The sequence below is a fragment of the Corythoichthys intestinalis genome, chromosome 8, assembly GCF_030265065.1.
Source record: "Corythoichthys intestinalis isolate RoL2023-P3 chromosome 8, ASM3026506v1, whole genome shotgun sequence".
In the NCBI taxonomy this organism is placed as follows: Eukaryota; Metazoa; Chordata; class Actinopteri; order Syngnathiformes; family Syngnathidae; genus Corythoichthys; species Corythoichthys intestinalis.
The window spans coordinates 50,986,136-51,011,046 of record NC_080402.1 but is presented as its reverse complement, the minus strand read 5'-3'; the positions used below and the strand labels follow the sequence as shown (position 1 = coordinate 51,011,046).

The window sequence follows — 24,911 nt, the reverse complement described above, 5'->3', positions numbered from 1 at the left end:
CCTATATAATCGTAAATTGATGTCATAACAATACCATGGATATTATCTGAAATTGAGGATTGTAAGTCCCACAGCATGGCAAGTGGGCATTTGTGTGTTGTTTTCAACACAATTTTCTGCGTATGTTCCGGGACCTATGCCCGTCTCGTCATCCCTGCACTGTCATATGTACTTTGCGTTCCGGCAACTTATGATTTACAAATCAAGCACTGGCTTTAGGTCAAATTTAACTGATTGTGTTAAATGTGTATGTAATATCATATGATTTTGATCGAAAGCAATTTGATCAAATTGACATGAAATCATAGCGGACTTGTAATTTCTGCAAATATATTGTTGTCCAAAGAATCAATACCCTATTATCAGCATTAGTATTAGAGCTTTAACGATAAAAAAAACTTGTTATATGATTCATGTCACGATTCTTGACCAATGATTAGATACACAAACCGATTTTGCAAAATGTGAAAAATAGTTAATTACAGTAATACTGACATTCTATGGGACACGTTACCTGTGAAATTAATACTAATATGCAAAATGAATAAATGAATACATTAGTGCTGTCAAATTTATCGCGTTAACGGGCGGTAATTAGTTTTTTAAAAATTAATCACGTTAAAATGTTTGACGCATTTAACACAAGCACGGAATGACCCGTTCGTGCGTTGCCTCAAGCAGTTTACAATGACAAAGTTTTAGCACATTGAGAGCAAAAATGCAGAGAAATGCAAGTGGACACAGGCGTTCATTGGACCGCACCTTATATTGGCTAAAGCTTTGGCAACTCTTTCACAACAAATATAAGTACTGCGGTGAACGACGTGGGAAGAACGACAGGAAATGATCTTTTTCTTAACACGCTGAATTGAACATAACAAAGTTCACACTGTATACCATTTGCAGCCACCACTGACAGTCATGATTGCCCAACTTCCCATTATGCATTTGGGCGGAACAGTTAAGTCGCTACATCATCATTTAGTGAAAGCACAACAAGAATAATATTCCTATCTCTCACCGGAGACTATCTTTTTTTAACACGGTTAATTGAACACAACGCAGAACATACTTTATACCATTTGCAGCCACCAATGACAGTCATGGTTGCCCAACTTCCCATCATGCATTTGGGCGGAACAGTTAAGTCGCTACAGTATAATTTAGTGAAAGCACAACTAAAATATTATTCCTATCTCTCAAAAAAATAATGTTCACAAAAATAAAAGCGCTCAATGCAAAGAGAACTCGCATTCCAAATCAAAACAGCTATGCAAAATACACATAATACTTACTCAGACTTTGCCTTGGCTAGATCTCTAATTAATTTAAAACTCGCCAGTGATACCTTGTGGTGTATTTCAATCACTACCTTACGTAGTCAAAGACACTGTGGAAGAACGGCAGGGATCCCATGTGACGTCCCGCTCGGCGACGTCTACAATGGCGAGCTATTAGTTTATTTTTTTGATTGAAAACTTAACAAATTTTATTTAAATGAAAACATTAAGAGGGATTTTAATATAAAATTACTATAACTTGTACTCAAATTTATCTTTTATGAACTACAGTTTTTTTTTTATCCGTGGATCCCATTAACAGAAAGAATGTTAATAATGTTAGGGCTATCTTGTGGATTTATTGTTATAATAAACAAATACAGTACTTATGTACAGTATTTTGAATGTTTATGTCCGTCTTGTGTGTTATCTTTCCATTCCAACATAATTCACAGAAAAATATGGCATATTTTAGAGATGGTTTGAATTGCAATTAATTACGATTAATTAATTTTTAAGCTGTGATTAACTCGATTAAAATTTTTGATCGTTTGACAGTCCTACTCAAAATGTATTATCACAGATCTAAATTGCAGTGTTTTTAAACCTTGTCTGAGTCACGGCCCGTTTTTACATTGGAAAAGATCTCAAAGCGCTTCACACTATATCCTCATTTACCTAATGGTGAAGCAGCACCAGGAGCAACGTGGCGATTAGTATTTCGCTCAAGGATACTTAGACAAAGTCATCAGGCGGATAATCGAACCCACAACTTCTGGGGTGGGGACCGGCCCCAACTGGCAGAGGCATTCAGTAAACATGCTTTAAGCATTTCAAAGTTCAGTGTTTGCATTATTCAAAATTTTTACATCAATCTTTACACTTTTAACGCATGTGAATATCAGCTCCAAAAATCAGTTATCGGCCGCTCTAACTGCTAATAATCGGTTTTGGTCCTGAAAAACCCATATCGGTCGATCTCTATTGAAAACATCAGAGAATAGTACACAATCATTTGCATGGATTTACCAATGCATTTGCATTTCTTTCAAAGACACCAGAAACTGCTCTTTTATTGTGCACAAGTGACAAAATGTAGGATGTGTACGAGCGATAGTGGGCAAAAGACAAGGTTGTGGCTTTAATGAAGGCAGACGTTTACACAAGTGGTTGTGGGAGAGCTGTATTGAGCTTCCCAGAAGAAATTGGTGAGTGGTAACTGGCATTTGTTGTTGAAAATAAGTTACCTGGCAAACAAAATCCATCCCTTCTTCATGAAACCACATGGCGGTCATTTACCGTGGAGAGTAACCCCTGCAAGACGAAATTGATAGTGTTGCTGCCCGAATGACTGTCACTCTCTGCCTTTGAGAGAGTCTGTATTAATACAGGCCGGCAGGTTGGCAGTTGCGAGTTTCCAACTTAAAAATATTTGGTTTGAACTGGGCTTGAAGATGTATCACGATTCTTTCGTCTCACACCACGAAACAAAATCGTGACTGAATTTCACGATTTGGTTTCAATACGCTTATCATTACAGGCTTATTTATACCCCTACCTGACACCAGCCTGTTTGAGAGACTGTCCAATCACATGGATCCACTGCTCATCTTGCACCACTGTACATGGGGCAAATGTTGCATACAGCTTTTGGTTACTATGACGACTGGGATGGAGCTGGGCTGTTGTAAAGAGGTGAGCAGATAGGCTACTTGTACCCAAGCAGCTCAGAGTGTGGAAACAAAATTGTGCACCCATAAAGAGGAAATAAAAGCATATTTGTCATTTCATTTAAGAAGGCAATACTACATCAATAAGACACAAGATTGCACTCAATATTTAGTTGGCGGAGCCACATGACTCAGCTTTTGTGTTTTCTAAGTGTCAGTGAACCATGGTGAAAAAATTGTGCTTTATTGTATTTTAATTATATTCACAATTTTAATAATATATTTAAAATAAATTTTAACAAATCATACCTTTTTTAGAAATATATAAAATATAATAAAATTGTGCTTTAATCCTTATACTTTTAACACACTTTTGATGTTACACTTGATATAAGTATACTTTATAATATCAAAATACACTTGAAATAGAAATTATGTGTAATTTCTAAAATGTATTTTTTATAAATCACATTTTAAAATTATTTTTGACATTTCAAAATGTATGCTCAAAGTTGTCATGGTTACATTCTCTGAGAGCATACCGGTACTTTAATAGGGCATATTTTAATATTAACACTGTAATATCAAGTTTGAGTGATATGTTTCAGTCTAATGATGAAGTGAAGTTAATTACACTTGTACTGCAGAGCATTATTTTGGAAACTTGTCGGTAATATTTATGCAAAAGAATAACAATAATAATAACACAAAATGTACAGCACACTACCATAGTACTTTGTGCAAGGCGCCAGTCAATTTCAACAAACATTAATTGTTCCTTTGAAACATAATTTTATAACATTTTCATGAATTTATAAAACCCTGCCGGACGCCCCGCACAGGATGTATAAAGTGGACATGTCCAGGCAAAAGAGAACGTTTGGTCAGGCTACAGTATATAGGTAATATTTCACTAACATAAAAACAACAGCATAATTGAATACCTTTCTTTTCTTCCCAAGCCAAACTTTTCCTTTTCCTATTGTTCAAAGGCAAACAAGTCTACCATATAAATGTAGCCCGTGGGTTATGAAACAGCTCTGTTCCTACGCTGGTGGTGAAACCTGAATTTCCACGTAAGACGGAATTAACTCTTTAAGTACCCCTAAATACTCCCTAAATCTCAAAATAACTATCCAAAAACATATATGTGATATTAATAAAATAGAGAAAAAATAAGATTCCGTGAGGTACATTGTGTAAAATGCCATTATATTTTATGCATATTCGGGCTTTACTCGGGAGTGAGTTGCCTTGCTGAGAGGAAAGGCGCTGTAGAAAGAGCAGGGAGGCATAAGTGGGGGAATATCATGGCCGCCAGCGTCTGCTCTCTCAACGCGAGCCCATCATCCGAACTCAAAAAAACAGATCGGAACTCGCAAGAGGAGCCGGCGCCGGGGGAGAAGCAGCAGCAACAGCATGGGAACAAGGAAGTGATACCTGACGCCGGATCTGCCGGCCACAAGGGACTGCAGGACGGCGGCTACGCTACTCTGGGAGGAGGGGATCCTGACATGAACAATGTCAACGGGAACTAAGTACTGTTTTAAAAAAAAACTGGAAACAAAATAGCGGACAAGACTCCGACATCGTAAAGTGGAAATCACGCAAATCGGATACGTCACAAACTGGGGACTACTTGTATAGAAAATCGGAGTAATAACAAGAGGTTACATTCTGAAGTGGCTTAACTTTTGGGCGCAGAGAATCATACATGACCCCTGTCTATTGGCAACATAAAATTCATGTAATCAGAGTCAATGTAGTAAGCCGTCTATTTTATGAGGTGGAGAGAGAGGAGGAAGAAGGACAAAGTTTCTCGCATAACTCGAAAGTCATTTGCAACTTTACTCTTGAGCCTAACAGCACTTTTGACCTTCCCAAGATCTTTTCTCAACGGCTCTGTACTGGAAGATGTGTTAGGCAGGCTTACTAAAAGCAATTCACATCCATAATTGTTAGGCCCTGGGCGGGGCGTGTGTGTGTGGGTGTGTGTGTCTTCCCAATACAAGGCCAGCGCCAGACGGTTGGAGCAATGGCAGGTGTCTTCAGTCATCATGGCCTGCCTATTTAAGCCAGCCGGGGCTCAACCACGTCGCTGGATCGTCTCTCGCAGTGTACTGTCAGTACTGTCTCGCATCCGTAACTATCTTGTTTACCTGATCACAGACCTCTCGCTTGTGGATGGATTACTGTTGCTCAGGCCATCCATACGCTGGACCCTTAAGGCCTCTGAGACCCCCAAGGCTAGCTGCCTTGTACTTTTGCTCAGGCCATCCATACGCTGGACCCTTAAGGCCTCTGAGACCCTCAAGCCAAACTACTATCTCAGAGCTTAATAAACTATTTCCACCAACACTTTTGCTCGGACATGTCCAATTTTTACATGTTGTCCGGGGCGTCCGGCGGGGTTTTATAAATTCATGAAAATGTCCGGTTTTCATTATTTTTCACAAATCACCACTCTCCCACTTATTTTCCTGTCAGTAACACAAGGTGGGACACGCAGGACAGAAATGCCAGGGCAATTTTTTTGTTCCAGTCCACACTTGTTTACAGGTCACTTGCTATTCATTTTAGTTCCAGTTAATTTTGACCCAAAATCAACAGGAAGTAACCTGTAAATGCCCCAAAATCAACAGGAAGGGAGCCGTAAATGCCCCAATAGGAAAAGGAAGTGACTGAAAATCAACAGGAAATGATGTGAATTGCCCCAAAATTGACTCATTTTTTGGCACTGGCTGCCACTGACGGCTATAGATGTCCAATCCATTTGAAGTGGGATGGATACATACTCCCAGTTAAAATGGATTGGATGTCTACGAGTGATAAACTCATTCCAATTAATATTGGAAGGTTAAAAAGATCTTGGTTTTCTGTTAATTAGTTGTTTTGTTGATTCCTGACCCAAGTATCGATAATTATTGTATCGCTATATGGTGACATCATCATCATCGTGAGCCTTGTATTACAAATTGCGTCATATTGTCAGGTACCCAGCGGTTCCAACTAGGGATGTCCCGATCCGATCACGTAATCGGAAATCGGTGCAATCGTGCCATTTTTCAGTGGATCAGAATTGGGTGAAATGGATCGTGTTTTTATTTTTTAAAAATATTTCTGTTTTTCTGGTGCATGCTCGTACAGCGCTACACCCTCCCTCCTGCTAAGCAGTGCGTCCAAACCTTTTTTCTTAGCCACCAGTGTAGCTGCCATTTAGTACTTAAAGTTGATGATGATTGACAGTTTGTAGCTTTCATCTTGCCTGAGATGCTACGGTAGCTCTACGATCAAAGGCACAAATGTGTTAATCATCGTTAAACTTGCAGCCCAGTCATAAGTATGCTGTGGCAACTTGGCACAACTCATTGTGTAAGCGAAACCCTGTTTTCGGCAACGTGAGCCTCAAAGCATGAGTGCATTTGAGTGGACTCACTCACTGAAGCATTTGATGAAGACAAACATTTTTCTAAAATATTCTTGTAACTGTTAATTTTTTCCCAATATCGTTCACGCCTATCTCAAACAGAGCTGTTCAAGTTATCAGGTGAAAATTCTTCTGGTTTTAATATCGCAATAAATTGCAAAGCCTCAAAAAATCGCATTGATGTTTTTTTTTTTCTTCATCTATATCTTTTAGGTCTAACATATATATATATATATATATATATATATATATATTTATTTTTTTTTACCTTTTAAGGACTAAACATAATTAACAAAATTAACAAGAAATACAATGGCATTGCTAAAATATACAAAAATATATACGTTTTAACCCTGCAACATTCCAGGAAAAAGTGGAAGAGGAGGTAATGTAGAAGGACAGTACTGTAACATGTGTTACATTGGAACTTTTGTACAAACAAAAAAAGAAAAGAAAAACTTTTTTTCAGTATCGACAGATTCTCAAAATCAGGCGACTCGGGTGCAAAAAGATGCGATCGGGATCCCTCGTTCTCACCCTTAGTCTCGATAGACTTTTTTTGGGGCCCTCCACCCACACCCGTAAGACATAATAATCACTACCAAGAAAGACAGTTCACTCTGGAACTTGAGGTTGTACTGATTTTGTGCTAAAAAGACCAAAATCAAAATCCTGAATCCAAGGGTGCAGGTTTGCATAGGGATGGTAAGGACATAACACTACCAACTTTCAGGATGCTTAAATTATCCCTACCAACATTATTTGCACTACATAATTAATTCAGTTATATAGGTAATTTGGATTGTCTTCCCATATGTTGTAAGGATAGAATAGACCCAACCATTGTTAAATGAATTATTTTCAGTATGTTCAGATTTACATATATCCCTTTTTACTTGCTGAATGTGCCGGTCCAATATTTTCCACTCAAATGAATCAAATGTTTGATTGGCTGATGTATTGACACTAACACAGACACACACCTACTCATCACGCAGCCCCGACAGATTCACGTCGACAGCATGCCGCTTCCGCCGCCCCTTTGAAGAAGATGGATATTAGAAAGTTTTTTTTCGGCCAGCAGCAGCCACTGTAAGTAATGTAAAAAGATGTCAATGTTGTGGAGGTGGGGGAAACACCACTAATTTTGCTACAGAAAGTTCAACCTGCATTACAGTTAGTATAACATTAAACTGTGTAAACTTGCTAAACTGCAAAACTACTAGTCAGGTCAGCCTCCACAAGGAACAACGAAGTGGAGCTAGCCGACCGTCATTTGGATCATTGTTTGCATTATGTGCATTTCGGTAATGCAACGCGGGGGCTTCAGAAGTGCAAGTCTCTTCATTAAAAAAAAAAAAAACGGGCGCTATCCAAGAATGGGTCCACTTCAGGGGGACACTGACATGAAAAAAATCTTTGAAATGAAACCACACATCGAAATTTCATGAGAGTAATTTGGTTCCAGTCTTGGGGTAGTCTAGTGTGCCTCAGATGTATATCGGTCCTTGAATATCTCAGATTTTGTTTCATTACTTTTTTCCCAAATCACTTTTATATTACAATACTTTAGTTTGAGTGTAGGGGTGCTTCAGTGTCCCTCAGAAGTGAACCCATCCTTGTATAGCAGCCCGTTTTTTTTTTTTTTAAATAAAGGGACTTGCACTTCAAAATGTTTCAGTAGTTTTTGAAAACAAAGGTTTGAATCGAACGTTGTATTACCTGAACCAATACACTTCAAAGTTAGTATAAGTCAATACAGGTTTACTTTGCATTGATCTTTTAGCCTATATATTAATTAGGAACATATTCGTGAGAAATGTAGTCCTGACCCCCGTTGAATAAAGATTTGGTCTTATTAATTTCCTGTCCCCAGCAAAAAGTATATATGCAGGTTATGCTGTTATATCATCCCTACCAATCTTGAGACCAAATCTACACCCTTGGCTGAATGACATGGATGTCATCAGACCTGGAATTGTGACTTGTGCAGCAACAAAATTCTCACAAAGCAATACTATGCACACTTGTTCTTAATGAGTCTGTTGCTGAGACATTAATACAGAAAGAGAATATCATGGGCTGAGCAATTAACACTTGCTGGAGCAGAACTAAACTGTACAACTTAAGCATAATGTACGTATTTAGTTTTCATTTGCAACAATTTCCATAAAAGCATCCCGAACTCCGAATTCAACACTCGACACGGATGCGCTAAAGGGCAGAATAGGAACCCTACCTCCCTGAATATTCCAATTCTGCTTTTAACATTTGACGCAGATGCACTAAATGGCAGAATAGCAACCTTACCTCCCTGAATATTCCAGCTCAAGCTCACTGCCACAAGAATACAATAAGTAATTTAAGATGCATCAGAAAGAGAAAAGAAGTATGAATGATATGCATATAACTGAGAATTCTTTCCAGGCAATCGGTGCCTCGCTTAGGCCCACTTTACAAGTAAAATTTGGGTGAGTTTTCCTTTACTGGCCCCAGCACATCCATAAGAGGTGTGCAACCGTACACATAGTAAAAGGTGCCTTGAAATAATAAAGTCAAAACTGTTTCAGTAAAGCCGTGTTGTTTTTTGGGCCAGAGTCTGAACGGGTGCATAACAGTGTGAGTGGGGGCTAGAAGGGGACAGGGGAGGGACACCTTTATCAGGCTATGGTAGACCTGGCCCAGTGGGAGTGAGGCCAAAGTCAGCACGGTTATAGCAACAGAAATTTTCATTTTTCCAGTTGATAAATTTCTCAGGAAAGTGAACACAAATAAATCTAAGCATATATTTAACCTCTTTTTTTTTGTCTGGTAAATTCAAACAATCACGGGACAAAAATAATAGCATCAATAATTCAGTGATGCATGTTGTTTCTGAGATATAGCTTACACAATAATTTAGTCCCCCCCGGAAAAAAAAAACAGTCATACAATATGCATTTTTACCGACTGTATAAACTCTTCTGAGACTCTACTAGCCGCACTGTTTTTCCAAATACAGTGGTACTTCAACATACGATCGCATCGACACATCCAACGTAAAGCTTGAATCGCCATTTGTCTCAACAGGTGCTCAAAGTTAGAGATCGACCGATATGGGTTTATTGTGAATCGCTTTGAGGGCCTTGAAAAGGTGGAAAGGCGCAATACAATTGTAACTCCATATACCATTACCATTTAACCAATCAGAGACAAGGTGGAGGAGACAGGACAGCAGGCTGCGGCTGCATCTGAGCTGAAATAACTCAGTTTAAGTAGATTGTTTTTCATCTCGCCCGGTCGGATTAAAAAAAAAAAAAAAAAAAAGGGCCAATACTGATATATATCAAATTTCCAAATATCGGCCTGACAGTGTTTCGCACTTGAAATACGACGATTTATGATAGCGTCGTAACCAGTGTTGTTAATTTTACTTTCAAAAAGTAATTAATTACAAATTACAAAAAAGTAATGAGTCCTGGTCCAGCCAGAGCCGCGTCTCCTTGTACCGGATACCGGGGAGGTGCCCCCAGGTGTCATACCGTGCATCCCTTCTGGCTCGAGGGTGGGCTGGGGGGGGGTTGCGCCTCCGTACCCTTAGTCTGTCTCCGGCCCTGTCCGCCTCTCTGGGCCGCGGCGGCTGCCGCTGCCCTCCTGCCGGCTGGTTGGGGCTAGCTGTTCCTTGCTGGTGAGGTGGACATCCCCTGGTCTCCGGCGTTTGGCGTAGTGCCTGCTCGGGGTGCGGGGTGGGTGCTTGGGTGGCGGGGGGAGGGGTGGGCGGTTGCGGGTGCGCCGTGGGTGGTCTGGGGCGGGTGGTGATCAGGGCTCTGGCGCTTCTCCGGCCCTGCGGCCGGTTGCTCCGGTGGACGTGGCCACGCCCGCGGGAGCCTGCCTCTTAACTCACGCACTCCTCACTTCAGCACTGTAAATATCTTTCACCCTGGCACTTACATACTCATTCATCTCTCCGGGGAGAGTTGGGACGGGGCCATATAGTCCTGGCCTGGCTCCCCCCTGTTTTTAATACATCACACACCAAGGTTGTGGGATGGTTGGGACGTGGTGGGGGGGTGCCTCACGGTTTTCTCCTCACGGCAGGCCCTACCATCCCTGCACCTTTTTTTTAACGCACCACACACATCATACTCCACAGGAGAGCTCTGGCAAAGGGCGGTGGGACGGGAAGCTGGGCTGAATTTCCATGAAGCGGTCCCACTGCCCCAAGCCAAGAGCTCCTATTTTAATGCATACATTGCACTACCCTCCCCTCACAATCCCATCACGGTGCTGGGTTATGGCTGCCAGCCGGGAACCTGGCAGCCGCAGTAATAGGGTGGTGGGTGGGTAAAACACTTTTTTTCTATGGCATGGCTCCCGAGGCGTGGCCTCCTCTCTGCCTGGGCTGCCGGCCGCGGGAGTGGGGGGAGGTCGCAGCTCCGGTCTCGCGTCGCCCCACGGCGGCTCCCTGGTGTTGTCCTGCTTCCGCCTTCCCCTCTCTTCTCTAACTGGGTATCCGCCCTGGTCGGCGTATCGGCTGGATGTTGCCTGCTCCGGCGGGGGACCCTGCCCTGCCCTGGGCTTGGTGGGCCGCTGGGGGGCTCCTGGCTTGCCGTGTCGGCTGGGGGGCTGCGGTGGCGGTCCGTGGCCCAGGTGGGCGGGCGGGGTTGGGGACGGGCGTGGGGTTGGTGGTGCGTCCCCTCTTGCCATGCCCGAGGGCCGGTAGATGGGCGTGCTGGATTCCGGGGGGAAGGGGGGGGGCTGGCGGCTCCTTTGCTGGGCTGCGCTACCCCGCCCCCCCCAGGGCCCGCCCTCCCTTCCCGGGCTGGATTGGTGGCGGGGCGGCGTAGGGTCGGTCGCCAACGGGCTTACACTCACTAGAGATTCACACGATTACTGGGTTCTAAATCACAGAGATGATTTGTGTACACTCTACCCCTTTCTATCCCTTAGCTTATAGACTCCCCCACCTTCTTCCCCCTCTTTCCCCGGTCAACAAGCCCCCCACATGGTGTCAACCGGAAATACATTTAGCTGACGATAGCACCAACCTATTAGTTAGTAGTTAGTGTAGTTAGGCGTTCAATGTATTTCTTGTTGTTTTTTGTGTTTCTTCTCTTTCTTCTGTTGTGTATCTTTTCTTCTGTTCCCCCATAACCACCCCTTCCTGTTCGCTGTTTTGTCATAATAAATGAGGTATGTTGAATGATCACAAAGGGAGTATGTCAGACTCTCAATGTGAAACATTAAAACTGTTCAGACTATCCGCGCACTTAGAGTTCCATTCTCCGTGTCAAACAGCTGAGCAGGACAGGTTAAAAAAAAAAAAAAAAAAAAGTAATTGAGTTAGTAACTCAGTTACCTCAACCTGAGAGTAATTAGTTACTCAGCAAAGTAACGGACGTTATTTTTCACGTTAAACACGTTATTACATGATCTATTCTATAACGTTTTTCACGTCAAATATGTTTATAGTAACTGAATGAATTGAACTGAACTGTCATTTTCATTCCAAAAAAACATAGATCACCCTTTTTACCTTTTTTAAAATTTCACCTATAGATAAAAGTGTAATGGTGTTATGTCTGTGTGCCTTCTCAGTTCTTTTCTTCTCATTCCAGCACATGAGTGAGCTGGATGGGCGGAACTGTGCAACACACCTGTGGCGCATTAGGAGTACTCACTATTTAAAGATTGCTGTCACCATATGCAAGTGTCGAACTATTACTTTCTAGTTCGCTTGCTTACCGCTGTGTGCATCGTCTTGAGACCTCTTGCCTGTTACGGTTGTATTCTTTCTTATCACGTTACTGTTAAAGTATTTTTTGTTGGACTTTGCTATTATTTGGTTTAGCCTTTTCTGGCCATTGTTGCCTTCCCCTTAGTTCTGGTATTGTAATAAATATCCAAACTTCACGACCGTGTTTGGATCCAAATTTAATGGCTCGCCGTTTCCTAACAAATGGTACACAAACTTTAACTTTCAAATGCTGTGAGAAAAAAGCCTTTTTCCTGTTGTACTGAACCATGACTTGTGCATTTTTCAATATGCAGGTGAGGCTTGAATCTCTTCCCTCTTATATCTTTGCTCTAGTTGTTTTGATTTATAAAATAAAAAAAATAAAAATAAAAAAAATCACACACGGTTTATGGATACGTCATTCGAGAAAAGTTTAAGGCAAGTGACTATTCTTGGTAATAAAAAACAAAAACAAATTATTATTATATTTTGGCATCTACAAGGAAAACACCCAATTGGTGATGATAATGCATATTGAACAGGAAAACAGTCCATTATTTTCAATTAATTGTGCCCACCTGAAAGCCACAAACTTTTTGTAAAAAGTTTCCCGAGCTCTTAAACATGACGCTCGTCACGCTAAATGGTAATGCTAGCGAGAACACGAATGCTATGCTAACGCTCAGAGACACCCAGCATCGCATTTGTAATGGCGTCACAACCCCCTTCCCCTGCTCCCCTCTCCCGCTCTGCTCTCTCCGTATCTCTCAGACATTGCTCGCGTCATTCAAACAACATAGTGAAGCATAATAGCGCACGCCTTAACATCCTCATAATGGTTATGGCGTTGCAAAGATGGGAAAAGTAATTAATTACATAACACACTACTGACAAAAATAATGCCGTTATTAACAACACTGGTCTTACCCTTGAAATTAAGATGGAAATGATTGAAAAATATGAAAGTGAACTGGCGCGACAATACAATATGTCTATGGTCCTCAACCGACCTCCATTCGCCAGTCTTTATAAGTTAAGGTGACAATTATATTATTGTAACATCGGCAAGGAAGTCGCCAAGTTCATCAGGTTTTTAGTCATTTATTTCAGAACTTGAGAAACACAACATGGCTACTGTCCGCCGTAGCCAACACCAACAACAACATAAAAAGAGAATGTAAAAACTTATCCGCACCTCTCTCACTCTGTCATCAGCCACACGGTGCCTTCAGGAACAGCATGCAAAACACAACCGCCACATTAGAACCCGATTATAATTCTGATTTGTATTTATAATTTATTTGTTTTGCTTTATGTAATGTACCAGTAGTATTTATTAAGGATTTAGCGTAGGTTTTTGGGCTGTGGAACAAATTCATCTAATTATAATGTATTCTTATGGAAAAATCCCACTCCACATAGAAACATTTCGACTGAAAAACCAGGTCCTGGAACGGATTAAATTCATATGGAGATCTACCACTGTACTACAAAATAATGTTCAGGTATTTCTAAAATCTTAGGTATATTAGGGGTGACCAACAATACATGACTGACTTTGGCACAGTGAAGGATCAATTCCCACTTGGTGATTGTGTGAATGTGAGTGTGAATGGTTTTCTATCTTTGTATGCATTCTGCGACTGAGTGGCGTCCATTGGGATAGGTCCCAGCACCTCAAAACCCTGACCAGGTTAATTGGTGTTGAAAATGGATGGACAGTGTGTCTTTTAAAATCAAAAATTGACCACCGGAGTGGGAGGATGTGTGGCTTAGTACAAAGGTTGCTTTCATAAGCTTGTTTTGTCCTAGTTATTTATTTCTTATAACACATACTGGGCCGCATCATGGATAAGTCTCAATAACACTGTTATGAAGCTAAGCAGCAAGCACCTAGATATAGTGGTTTTGGATATAGGAAGGGTCATGTTTTGTTTTGTTTGATTTGTCTCTTGACGTCAAATAAGAAGAAAATTCTATTTCGGTTTATACATTTATAGTTATGAATGAAAAGTACTGAAAAGTACTTTGTAATCATACTGGATGGGACCATGACTGACCATCATTAACAGACCTTTGACTCATTGAAAAATGCTTTTGTGGCTCCATAGCAGTAGAGTACCCTTACATTAAATTATATTAGAGGGGCTTGAAAATTGGTAAAGATTTAATGATAGACAATGGCAGGGGCGTCACTAGATCTAATACAATACTGGGGCACAAAGGGGCACTGGCAAGCGACCAATTTTTTTTTAGCACTTATCTATTATTAAAAGTCAGAAATAGTGATTTAAACCATATATAATCAAACCAAAATACATGTTTCCGTAAAAAAAGTGACGTCAGTATTTTTTAAAAATTGGGACATCCAATGTTGATAATCAATTCACTGCATCACCATCTCTACATCACCTCTTCCTGCACTCTGTTACTCTACTTTGTCTGAACAGAAATGGGAATATATCACTGTAACTCTTATGCAATTAATCAGTGTTTTGTCAACTGGTCGGTTGTGACCTAAACGTGATTTATGTCACTTAGGTGGGTTACCTATCTTACCTCTCTCATTCCACCTTGCTGATTTATCCTTGCTGCGAGCAAATAACTTTATAATATTCATTTGAAAGAGTAATGCTGTTTGAGTCAAATAGAAATAAAAAAAAAAAAAACATCTTGTTACAGATTACACAGACTGCAGTAAAAAATAAAATGCTTGTAAAACCGCTGGAAATTATGATGAGCACGCATACAAAATTGATAGAGGTTATGTGCCAAAGATAGGCACTAATTCATACAGGTTTATTCTATTCATTTTGGTAATATAAAAAAATAGCCATAAATAACATTTGTGAAATAAAGGCTTGAAATATGGCTTTGTTTGTGGTGATAATACAAGTTTAGCAAATTATTGAAATAAATGAAAGTTCCCAAGATATTTAAATTTTCAGCCCCAACCAAGACTTTTATGCTATCAAAACCTTTATCCATGTTTGCTAAATGTAAGAACCTTTTACCAAAAACTACTCATGATATCCCTGTTTTGTTTTTTTTTTTGTTTTTTTTTGTACCTCATGACACCACTAGATCTCAATGAAAATCTTAATTGCAGTGGACTTTGTTGCTCTGACTATACCAAACTAAAATGATAACAATAATAACTAGAAAATGCCATTTCTGGAGAAATTGCAATTGTAGCTTTGCTGTGGCAGGTAATTAACTTCCTGTTGATTTGGAGACATTTCGTGGGTCACTTCCTTTTGATACCAGGTCTCTTCCTGTTGATTTGACAGTGTTTCAGGGTCACTACCTGCTGATATCAGATCACTTCCATTTGATATTAGCACACCTCCTGTTGATTAGGCAGAATTTTTCGATCACATCTGGTTGATAACAGGTGCCTGTTGATTTGAGGACATTTCCGGATCACTTCCTGTTGATATCGGGTCACTACTACTGTTGATTTGGGGATATTTTGGGACCATTTCCATTTCACTGTTTTCCTGTTGATTTGGGGGTATTTGGGAATCACTTCCTGTTGATATCAGTTCACTTCTTGTCAGGGGCGGACTGGTAATCTGTGGGTTCTGGAGGATCACAGAACGGCCGGTGCCCTGGACGGCCGGCGGCCGCCATTCATTATGCATCACTGTTTTTATCCCCCCTATCCTCTGATTATCTACAGTTCGCATCCAATCCGACAGGTGGCAGCAATGCGCCTGGTTTTTCACCGCCAATCTGATAGACTAGGAACGACGAAAGCACAGAGTAGCCTTCATTGGTTCCTTCCTTGTGGAAGCAAAATAGCGACGAGTGTTAATGCACAATATGGATGGTGGTGGCAAAAAAACTGAAAAGAGCAGGGTGGCGCGGAGAAGGTTAGAGAGAAAAAATTAAAGAAACTGGAGAGTGAAGCATTAAAATGTCATAAATCGACAAATATTTTCGCAAGCAGCAGTCTGGCTGCAACGGCCACGTCGGGTAACAACAGCTCAGCTCCCGGCGATGGTGAGAGGGAGCTGCAGCCGCTCTGACGTGCAGACGGTGCTGGGAGAGAGAAAAGAAGAGGGAGGGGGCAACGATAAACTGTTGGAAGTTCCCCAGACAAGCGCAGGGCAAGTAAATTGGGATGAAGAGGGTTACTTGCTCTGTAAACTGGCAATTGTTATCCATCAGGTAGCTACATTTTAAATCAAATAAATGACAATTAAAGGGTTAGTGCCAGCTAGTCGATGTACCCGTTTGCAATCGTGTCAAGTTACAGTATGCTAGTCCTACTATCCCTCTCCTAAGAAAAAATATTTTAGCCGTAAAACAATGTATGCACACGCAGCATAGCAATATTAATTCAGAAGAAATATAACAAAATATTAATAAAATGAATGGTTTTACTTTAAAGTTTAGGTAGTTAAATTGATGTTATATACATTATTAATCATTTATATATCGTTTTGTTTTCTGGTTAATACTTTCCAATGAAGTTTATGTATACAGGATTTGTCTTGAAATGTGTATTGTATTTTCATTGAAATTTATTATTTTTATGGCAAGATTAATTATGGCAGGGGTCTCCAAACCGGTCCTCAAGGGCCGCTGTGGGGCCTGGTTTTTGTTTTAACCGATCGAGTACCGACAGTTTAACCAATGAAGTTTCTGCTAAAACAAGCAGCACCTGACTGCAATCAACTGATTACACTTGTAAGACACCAGATTGGTGCAGAGGTTTTGTCTTGTTTTGTTGGAATGAAATCCTGCGCCCGCCGCAGCCCTATGTGGAATAGTTTGGAGACCACTGAATTATGGCATAAACAATTAAGTCATTTTATAGACAGAGATCTATAGAGATATATTATAATCAATTGGATACGTAAAACTTGCTTTGAAAAATAAATTCTTTCATTTGTTTATTCAGGTTGATCATAGAGCTAGTACAGAAAATGAATCCAACTCCAGTTCAGCCTTGCAGTACTTTGAGCGCCCGTAGTCAGACAGTCACAGTCTAGACACATTTTCTTCATTTTTCTCTCAAAGTGCACGAAATTGGTGCATTTTACAATAAAATGTAAAAAAAAAAAAAAAAAATTCTCCCGGGAGGGGCATGTTCCCGGACCCCCCTATGGGGTCTGTGTTTCCCTTCGTATAGCGATTCTTATGGGCTGGGCTGAGTCAAAGTCCAGGGCTGCTTTTTAGTCCCAGTCCGCCCCTGCTTCTTGTTGATTTGGAGGCATTTCGGGGTCACTTCCTGCTGAGTGTTGTTCCTTGGGCCGGAAATTAATAGGACTGGCATGGATGTTTTTGTGCTATTGAAATGAATGGGAAATTTTCCTTTCGTGTCCCTTAGCTTCCTGAATTTTTTTATGGATAAATGTGATTTGGAAAAAAATGTAGGGCAAGTAGTGTTTTGAAATTTCACTTAAAAAAAAAGTGTTTTTGGGGGGGAACGGTCATTTTTGGGGTGTCAAATGAAAAAGAGCCCGCCACATTACAATTCAGGTCGCTTTGGTGTATGAACGGTGTCTGTGTGGTGAATGGTTTTGGCTGGGCGGCGTGCTGAAGAAAGGCAATGGGGGGAAAAATGGAATATTATAGATGATAGCTTTTGCGTTACATGCAAAGCTACCATTAATAATAACAATGACAAAACACACATAACAAGCATATGCTGGTTTTGTTGTGTTTACCGGCTGCTGTTGCTGGTGCCACCAGCTACCAGCTGGGCACAGCAGCATGCTTGCCTTGCTGGAAGGCCGTGGCTCAGATAGCAGGTCAACCATTGGCTGAAGGGTCAGCAGTTCAAATTCTAGCTCTGACTGTCCCTGTGCAAGACACTGAATCCTAACTTGCTCACATTGTGCCTGGAAATAACTTACACGGCAGCTCACACTTTTAAAATAAATAAAGCCTGTTTTCTGATTGTCTTTGATGAAAACACAACAAAAGTAAAATATTTCAATGAATTATAGGTGGCTGTACATATTACAAATAAATTAATTAATAAATAAGTCAAATAAAATAAAAATGAAAACAAAAAAGGAAAATGTTTTTTTTTTTTTGACAGAGTAAAGAAGAACAAGTAGGTATCCATTTCCCAAATGTAGGGAGCAAAGTCAGAAAGTCATCAGAAAATATACTCAAGTACTTGAAAAATCAATACAGGCTCATTTCCTTAATTTGCTCCCTGCAGTCCAAGAACACTGAATGCAGCCATTTCCATCAAGTTGATGTTAAATACTCAGTTCAGAGGAGCAGAACAATAACGACCTAAGCAGGATGTTCCACGGCTGCTTGATACTATCAAAGTCAACCACAGTGCATGTAATCAAGCACCCAGAAAATCCCGCTGCACGCGTGTACTGTGCACAAACATAGACCTCAATATCGCGCACTAACTGCTTCAGCCACCGGCTGTGTCAACTTCCTTCCTTTCAACCGACATGATGCTTCAAAACCAACAGTTTCGCTCATTCAGATGAGCAAAATCAGTCAACAACGACAGAAGGCAAGATGTCGATAAATGTCCAATCGTGTGGCGTCCAATCATCCTTCTGCTGTGACTTTCATTGAGTTTAATCCAGTTGTCGCCTTCCAGGGGTGTCACGAGACCTAATACAATACTGGGGCACAGCAGGGCACTGGTAACCAAGGAATTTTTTTTTAGCACTTATCTATCATAAAAAGTCAGATATAGCACTTTGAACTTAATCAATCCAAAATGCAAGTTTCTCTAAAAAGAAAGTAATGTTTTTGTTTTTTTCAGCCATCAGTATTCAAAATCAAAGTTGGGATATCCCTTGTTGATAGTCATTTCACCTCTGTTCATGCTTATCAACTTCCATCTCTCCTCCACCTCTTCCTACACTCTGCTGCTCTACTTTGTCTGGACAGAAATTGGGATATATCACTGTAACTGTTATGCAATTAATCGGTGTTTCTCAACTGGTAGGTTGTGACCTAAAAGTTATTTATGTTGCCTAGGTGGGTTACCTAGCTTGCCCTTCTCATTCCTCTTTGCTGATTTATCCTTGCTGCGAACAAATAACTTTCTAATATCCCTTTGCAAGTGTAATGCTGTTTTAGTCAAATAGAAATACAAATAATAATAATAATTAGGGCTGGAGCTATAGAATATTTTAGTAGTCGATTAATCGATGGACTAGTTAGTTCCAATAATCGAGTAATCGGATAAGGAACATAAAAAATTAAAATACTTGAGCTGAGCCTCAAACGGTATATATATTTTTTTAAAAATTAGGATCTATATAGAACAAAAGAACAATTGGCTAACTTACATAGAAAACGTTTGCTAGCTTACATGCTATAAAAAGTTTTTTTCACAATGCTCTTAACAAATGGTTCAGACACATATTCACAGAAAAAACAGCTAAATATACCTATAAACTAAATTGTGAATGTGTTGAAAAACATTAGCTCAAACAAAAACTTAGCTTACGTTGGTCTTAACGGGGAGCAGTTTGATTCAGACATGTGATAAAATTGTTAGAGGTTATACCCCAAAGATAAACAATTAATTCATACAGATTGATTCTCTTCATTTTGGTCATATAAACAAATGGCAACAAATAGCATCAGTATTGACACAGTTCAAATACTACGTATTATATTGCTGCATTCACGTGTCGTTGGAGTAATCGAAAAAATGATTCTCTATTACATGATGTCTATAAAAAGCGCCAAACAGCCACTCAACTTGTGATGTATCGTTGGAGCATTAAACTAGGCTACTCTTCTTTGTAGCAACCATGGTTTTATCCCACATTCCGACTTTACAGCACATCAGAACGATTTTCAAATTGGGAACTCAGATCCCCCGTCACACATGAACATAGCATATCTCCCGAACGTGCCACCAACTCATATGCCTATCACAGCCAAGTTACGTGCATAAATGACCATACTAAGGAGCCATGTGCAGATTGTGTATATAAAGTAATATGACCATATTAAATCGGCACATTCTGTAGATTATGTTATGTAGACTTGAAATTCCAAAGTTTTTTTGTTTTGTTTTTTTACGGGTGAAATTTATACTGGAGCACTCCAGATCAATACTGAGGTACATGCCCCAGTGAAATAAAGTAAGGAGCAGAAGCATTTGCACCCCACATGTGATTTTTAGTGATGCACGATAATGCATTTTTCAACCGATACCGATAACCGATAATTTCCTCCTCATTCCAACCGATAACCGATAATGTCAAGCCGATAATTCTATTAAAAGATTTATGTAAAATTTTAAAGTATACACAAAAGAAAATATTACTGTGCAAAAATATAATTTATTACTCTTTTTTTCAACAAAGTATGAACAAGTCGTCAATTCAAACATCTAAATAATGACAGATTGTCTGACATTGTGTAATGGTAAACCTTTGGCAACAATTACAGAGTAAATACCTAAGTTACACAAAAATGCGTTTAAAAGTAAGCCATTCCTAACATATATAACATTAATCCGCTGCAAAACACACCTCCTTAAAACTAGTCAGTTTTAAGTGTAAATCTATTGGCAATAAGTGAAATTATCTGCGATCGCTTCAAGTGTATTTCTCTCAGATTTCTTGGAAGAAAAATAGCTAGCTGAAAATAACCTTAACAGCCTTGTTTTAAGCAATACATTATTATACTTAATCCTAAAAAAAAAAAAAACTTGAAGAAGGAAAGATTTTGAATAATATTTGTGGCTACAGAATATTGATTTCAGAATTTGATTATCTACTGTGACTGTAATTGAGCAGACAAATAAGTTAAATAATTTGAAAAGTGATTGCTAATGTTATATGCTTTGTTGCACATTGTGAAAATGATTACCTCAAAAGAGCGAGATGTCATGTACCCATTCTGCAGCGCTTTGTTTACATTTGCGGCTTTCACGACATTTGCGTTACAGCAGCTAAACTGCTACACGGCAGTACTATTTGGACGGAGTTGGAGCTCGCATCCGCGTGCATGTTGTTTTGTGCCTGTTTTATTAAGCCGAAAATAAAGGCAGCGTTACAAAGTCATCTGACCGCTCGTCATTTCACATTCTGAATGCATTATTGACTGGCTGACTTCGTTTTCTCCATGTTTAAATGATCTTATAACCACTGTGCGGTCATGATAAGCTTGCTTACCGGACATCACTTTTTCATGAAGAATGGTGGTCGTATAAACTGCATTATTTCTTTTATCCAGGGCTTTGGTTCTTGGGTCATTAAGGTAAAAAAAAAAAAAACAAGTGTCTCGTCTCGTCTCAGCGGCGGCGGCAGCTACATTCGTACCGGATAATCCGCCCGCCCCGGCCGGTTCGCCGCGGCGTATTCGGGTCCTGGCTCTGCTCGCACGCCGTGGGGGAACGCTCGAGAAACCGGGGTGTTCGCCGGAGGTCCAGAGGCCGGGGAACCGGGCTCGGCCTGCCGGACTGGCCAGAGCGGCGGGCTCCGTCGGAAGACGGCTACTTGCCGACTATCGGTCTCCAGTAGTGCCGGTGTTTAGCCTTAGATGCGAATTTACCACCCGCCTTGGGCTGCATTCCCAAACAGCCCGACTCTGTATCGTCACAAGCCCTATAGTTTAACTTAGTGTTTACAATAGCTTTAGCATTCCTGCTAGCAGCAGCCTCGTATTTGTTCCAAAATTCTTTATGATGCATTTTTAAATGGCTGCTGGGTTAGTGGTTTTGAATGAGGACGCGTTCTTTCTGCCTCGTGGAACTTATACGGTACATGTTTCGCAGATGGCGAGAGCGTCGTTTTTTTAGTAACAGCCGCCATAATATTCAACTACTTCTTGTCTTGTAACTCCGCCTCCTCAACCCCTCCTCCCTCAGGGGCTTCAGAGAGGGGAGGGGTTGAGGAGGCGGTGTGCTGAATTCTTTGGTTGGGCACATTTGGAGGCAAAATCAAGTATATAATTATCGGATTGCATTATCGGTTGAATTTTTTTATTATCTGGATTATCTGTGTGACGTCATAATTGCCATTATCGGCCGATAATTATCGGTGACCGATATTATCGTGTATCTTTAGTGATTTTGCCATTATACCCATTTATACAATAAGCAGAGGTCTGAAATTTCAATCATAGATGCATTTCTGCTTATCGAGACATAATCTAAGAAAAAAAATCTGGAACACACATTGGATGATTTTTTTGAATAATTTATTTGAAATTAACTGAGGTAATAAGCAACAAGTTAAGCAGTCTGTGACCAAGCCATGATAGCAAAATCTCAAGGGGTACAAATAATTGTGCTCCTCACTGTATGTCTGGCAATGCCCATGCCACCCTCACACTTTTTATGGATTGGACGTCTAGCATTGGCAGCCAATGAGTTAAAAAAATAAAAATAATAATAACATTTGCTCTTCCTCTGGCCAAGATGCACCTTCCCACTGACTAGTTTATTACTAGTAGATGTCAAATTCAGTTGAATTTGGAGGGGTGGAAGCAAATGAACATTCGCTGTCAACCCTCAGGCTTCAACTGGATTGGACGTCTAGTGCTGTCACTGGCAGCCAACAAGATAAAAAATAGAATTTTTAATTCCTCTGGCCAAAATGCAATCTTACCCCAATTAGTTATCACTAGTAAGCAATGAGTTCAGCAGTCTGTGACCAAGTCATGATAGCAATTGCTTTGTATGTATGCAGTAATTAAGCATTAAAAGACAAAAAAAAAAGAATATTTATTCTTTTAAAACAAAAAAACGTAGTATTGTCACGGTATACTTGCAGCCGGGTGTTGGAATGGGGAGCCAAATAATCGTATCAAAGCAACAAACAACTGCCTTTATGCATTGATGACGGGCGCAATGGTGTCTGTGCAGCAGCATCAACAGGTGCGCACAATACAAAAGAAGAAAAGCAACTTACACAAAGGCATGGTAGATGAAGGCCCAGGCTCTCGGTCTCTCCAGCACATTGTACAGGTAGTTTTGGAGCCGCCGGTAGCGCACATTCCTGCGGCCGCTCTGCGCGCTGTATATGAGCGGCTTGCCGAGCAAACTGAGCCGGGCTCCCTGCTTCCCACGGTGGCTGTCGGAAGCGTCAGCACCGGCACCGACGGCGTTGGTGGGCGACAGCAAGCCGTCTCCCGCGCTGTTCATCATCTTCCGTCCGGACTCGACATCTTTCATGCCGTAGCCTTCGGCGCGGTGGCCCGGCGAAGTCCTCATCCAGAGCCCGGTGGCGCCTTCGTCCCCGCTGTGTTTCCGTGGCATGGCATCACCGAAGCGGGCTTTAGAATGCACGAAGGTCTTGGACGCAATAAGAGTGAAGCTGAGCGAGAAGCCCGCGTTTGCAGTCACACTTTGACCGCCCTCCTTTCTTTCCTCAACCTCGCAGCTGCAGTGTCACCGCCACTGGCGCGCGCCAGCCATAATGAGCAAAGTCATAAAACAACCGCTCACAGTGTGTATGCATTAACCATCAATGAAGTTTGGCGTGGATTTGCGTTTACTGGAAGCTGCGCGTCCACACACGAGCCCGCAACAGAAGCTTGGATTAAACTGATCAGAACGGGTGGGGGGGTTACATGATAGGGGTTTAAACGCGCGAGCTTCTCGTATCATGTCATTTTCTATCCAAAAGAACCAGATAACACGAACATTTTGAGATTCTTTTGAAAAATACTCTTATAAAAAAACCACCGAAATCCCATCCGGTATCATCGGTCATGATTAATTTTCCACTTGCTTGCCTGGAAAAGTAACCACTAAAACCACTAAGGAAGAATCTCTGAGCATCTGTAAAAACGATCATGGTAATGGAACAAATTTGTGTTTATTTCACGTTTAAATGGATTTTCAATGAAAACGTCTCAAAACTTAATTATTTAGCCCTTTCTTGGAATGGTCACTACAGTGGAAAGCTATTCAAAAGTGGACACGTAAGACCTTTATCCCTTTAAAGAGCAAGTGACTATTTTTGGGCCATTTAAAAATATATATTAGCCATAGACTTCATAACCTATTGACATGACACGGAAAACGGGGCCGATTCGTATAGGGTCTGTTTTCAAAAACTTCAAATTCAAATATTTACAAAACCGAAGCTGCTACCGACCTAAAACCAAAACAGGCACCTACCTTAGTCATATATGGCTACGTTCATACTACAGGTCTTAATGCACGAATCCGATTTTTACGTGTTTTTCCGACTCGAGTGAGGCATTAACTTGACGGTCTGAACGTGACAAGTCGCATAGAACTGGACCATTTCAAATCCGATCTGAGTCACTTTCGTATGTGGTTCAAATCCGATCTGGGCCACATTTCTCCAGACTGTCGCGGCGGTCTGTACTGTCCAGTCTCTCAAATCTGAATTCATGCAGCAATTACGTCATCAAATAGCGAGCGAGACGCCACTTTAGCGGTGCAGCTGTGCGTTATTAGCGCCTAGCTTGCCTTGAACACGGCTTTTTAGGAAGGGTCAAACATGACAACAGTCATAAAAGAAAAAGAAAAATGGGTTGAGGATAAGCCTGAGAAGGATCGGTTTTCTGTCTGCTCCATATAAGCAATACTTCAACATTGCTTACCCGGCCGAGAGTCGGGGCGAACTGCCCTTATTTGTGTGACATGCACGGACAGTGCGTGCATGCTATCGATCCATATACTTTGAATATAAGCCTAAACTGGGATTGTTTATGTCTGTTATTTGTGTCCTCTTTTTAAAAAGCAAAATATATTATCCCTGGAATGACGGATGACAGCCAGCATGTGTGGTCATTTGTTTTGATGCTTCTGCGCATGCATGCGGGTCGTCTTGCTCAGCACGTGTCGGACTGCGAATTAGTGCGCATGCGTAATACTTGAATGG

At 40.8% G+C, this 24,911-nt stretch overlaps 1 protein-coding gene across 3 annotated transcripts in view; it reads right to left on the bottom strand.

Annotated features, from left to right (window-relative positions):
• The window catches only part of LOC130919999 (potassium voltage-gated channel subfamily KQT member 5-like), a 203,622-nt gene extending 180,189 nt beyond the window's left edge, over positions 1-23,433 (bottom strand). For all 3 annotated transcript variants that reach the window (XM_057842714.1, XM_057842709.1, XM_057842710.1), the window contains exon 1: positions 22,965-23,433. In XM_057842714.1, coding sequence (XP_057698697.1) covers positions 22,965-23,311 — 347 coding nt within the window. In that variant the 5' untranslated portion in view covers positions 23,312-23,433. The remainder of the gene's footprint in view (positions 1-22,964) is intronic.
• Between the last annotated feature and the right edge of the window lie 1,478 nt (positions 23,434-24,911).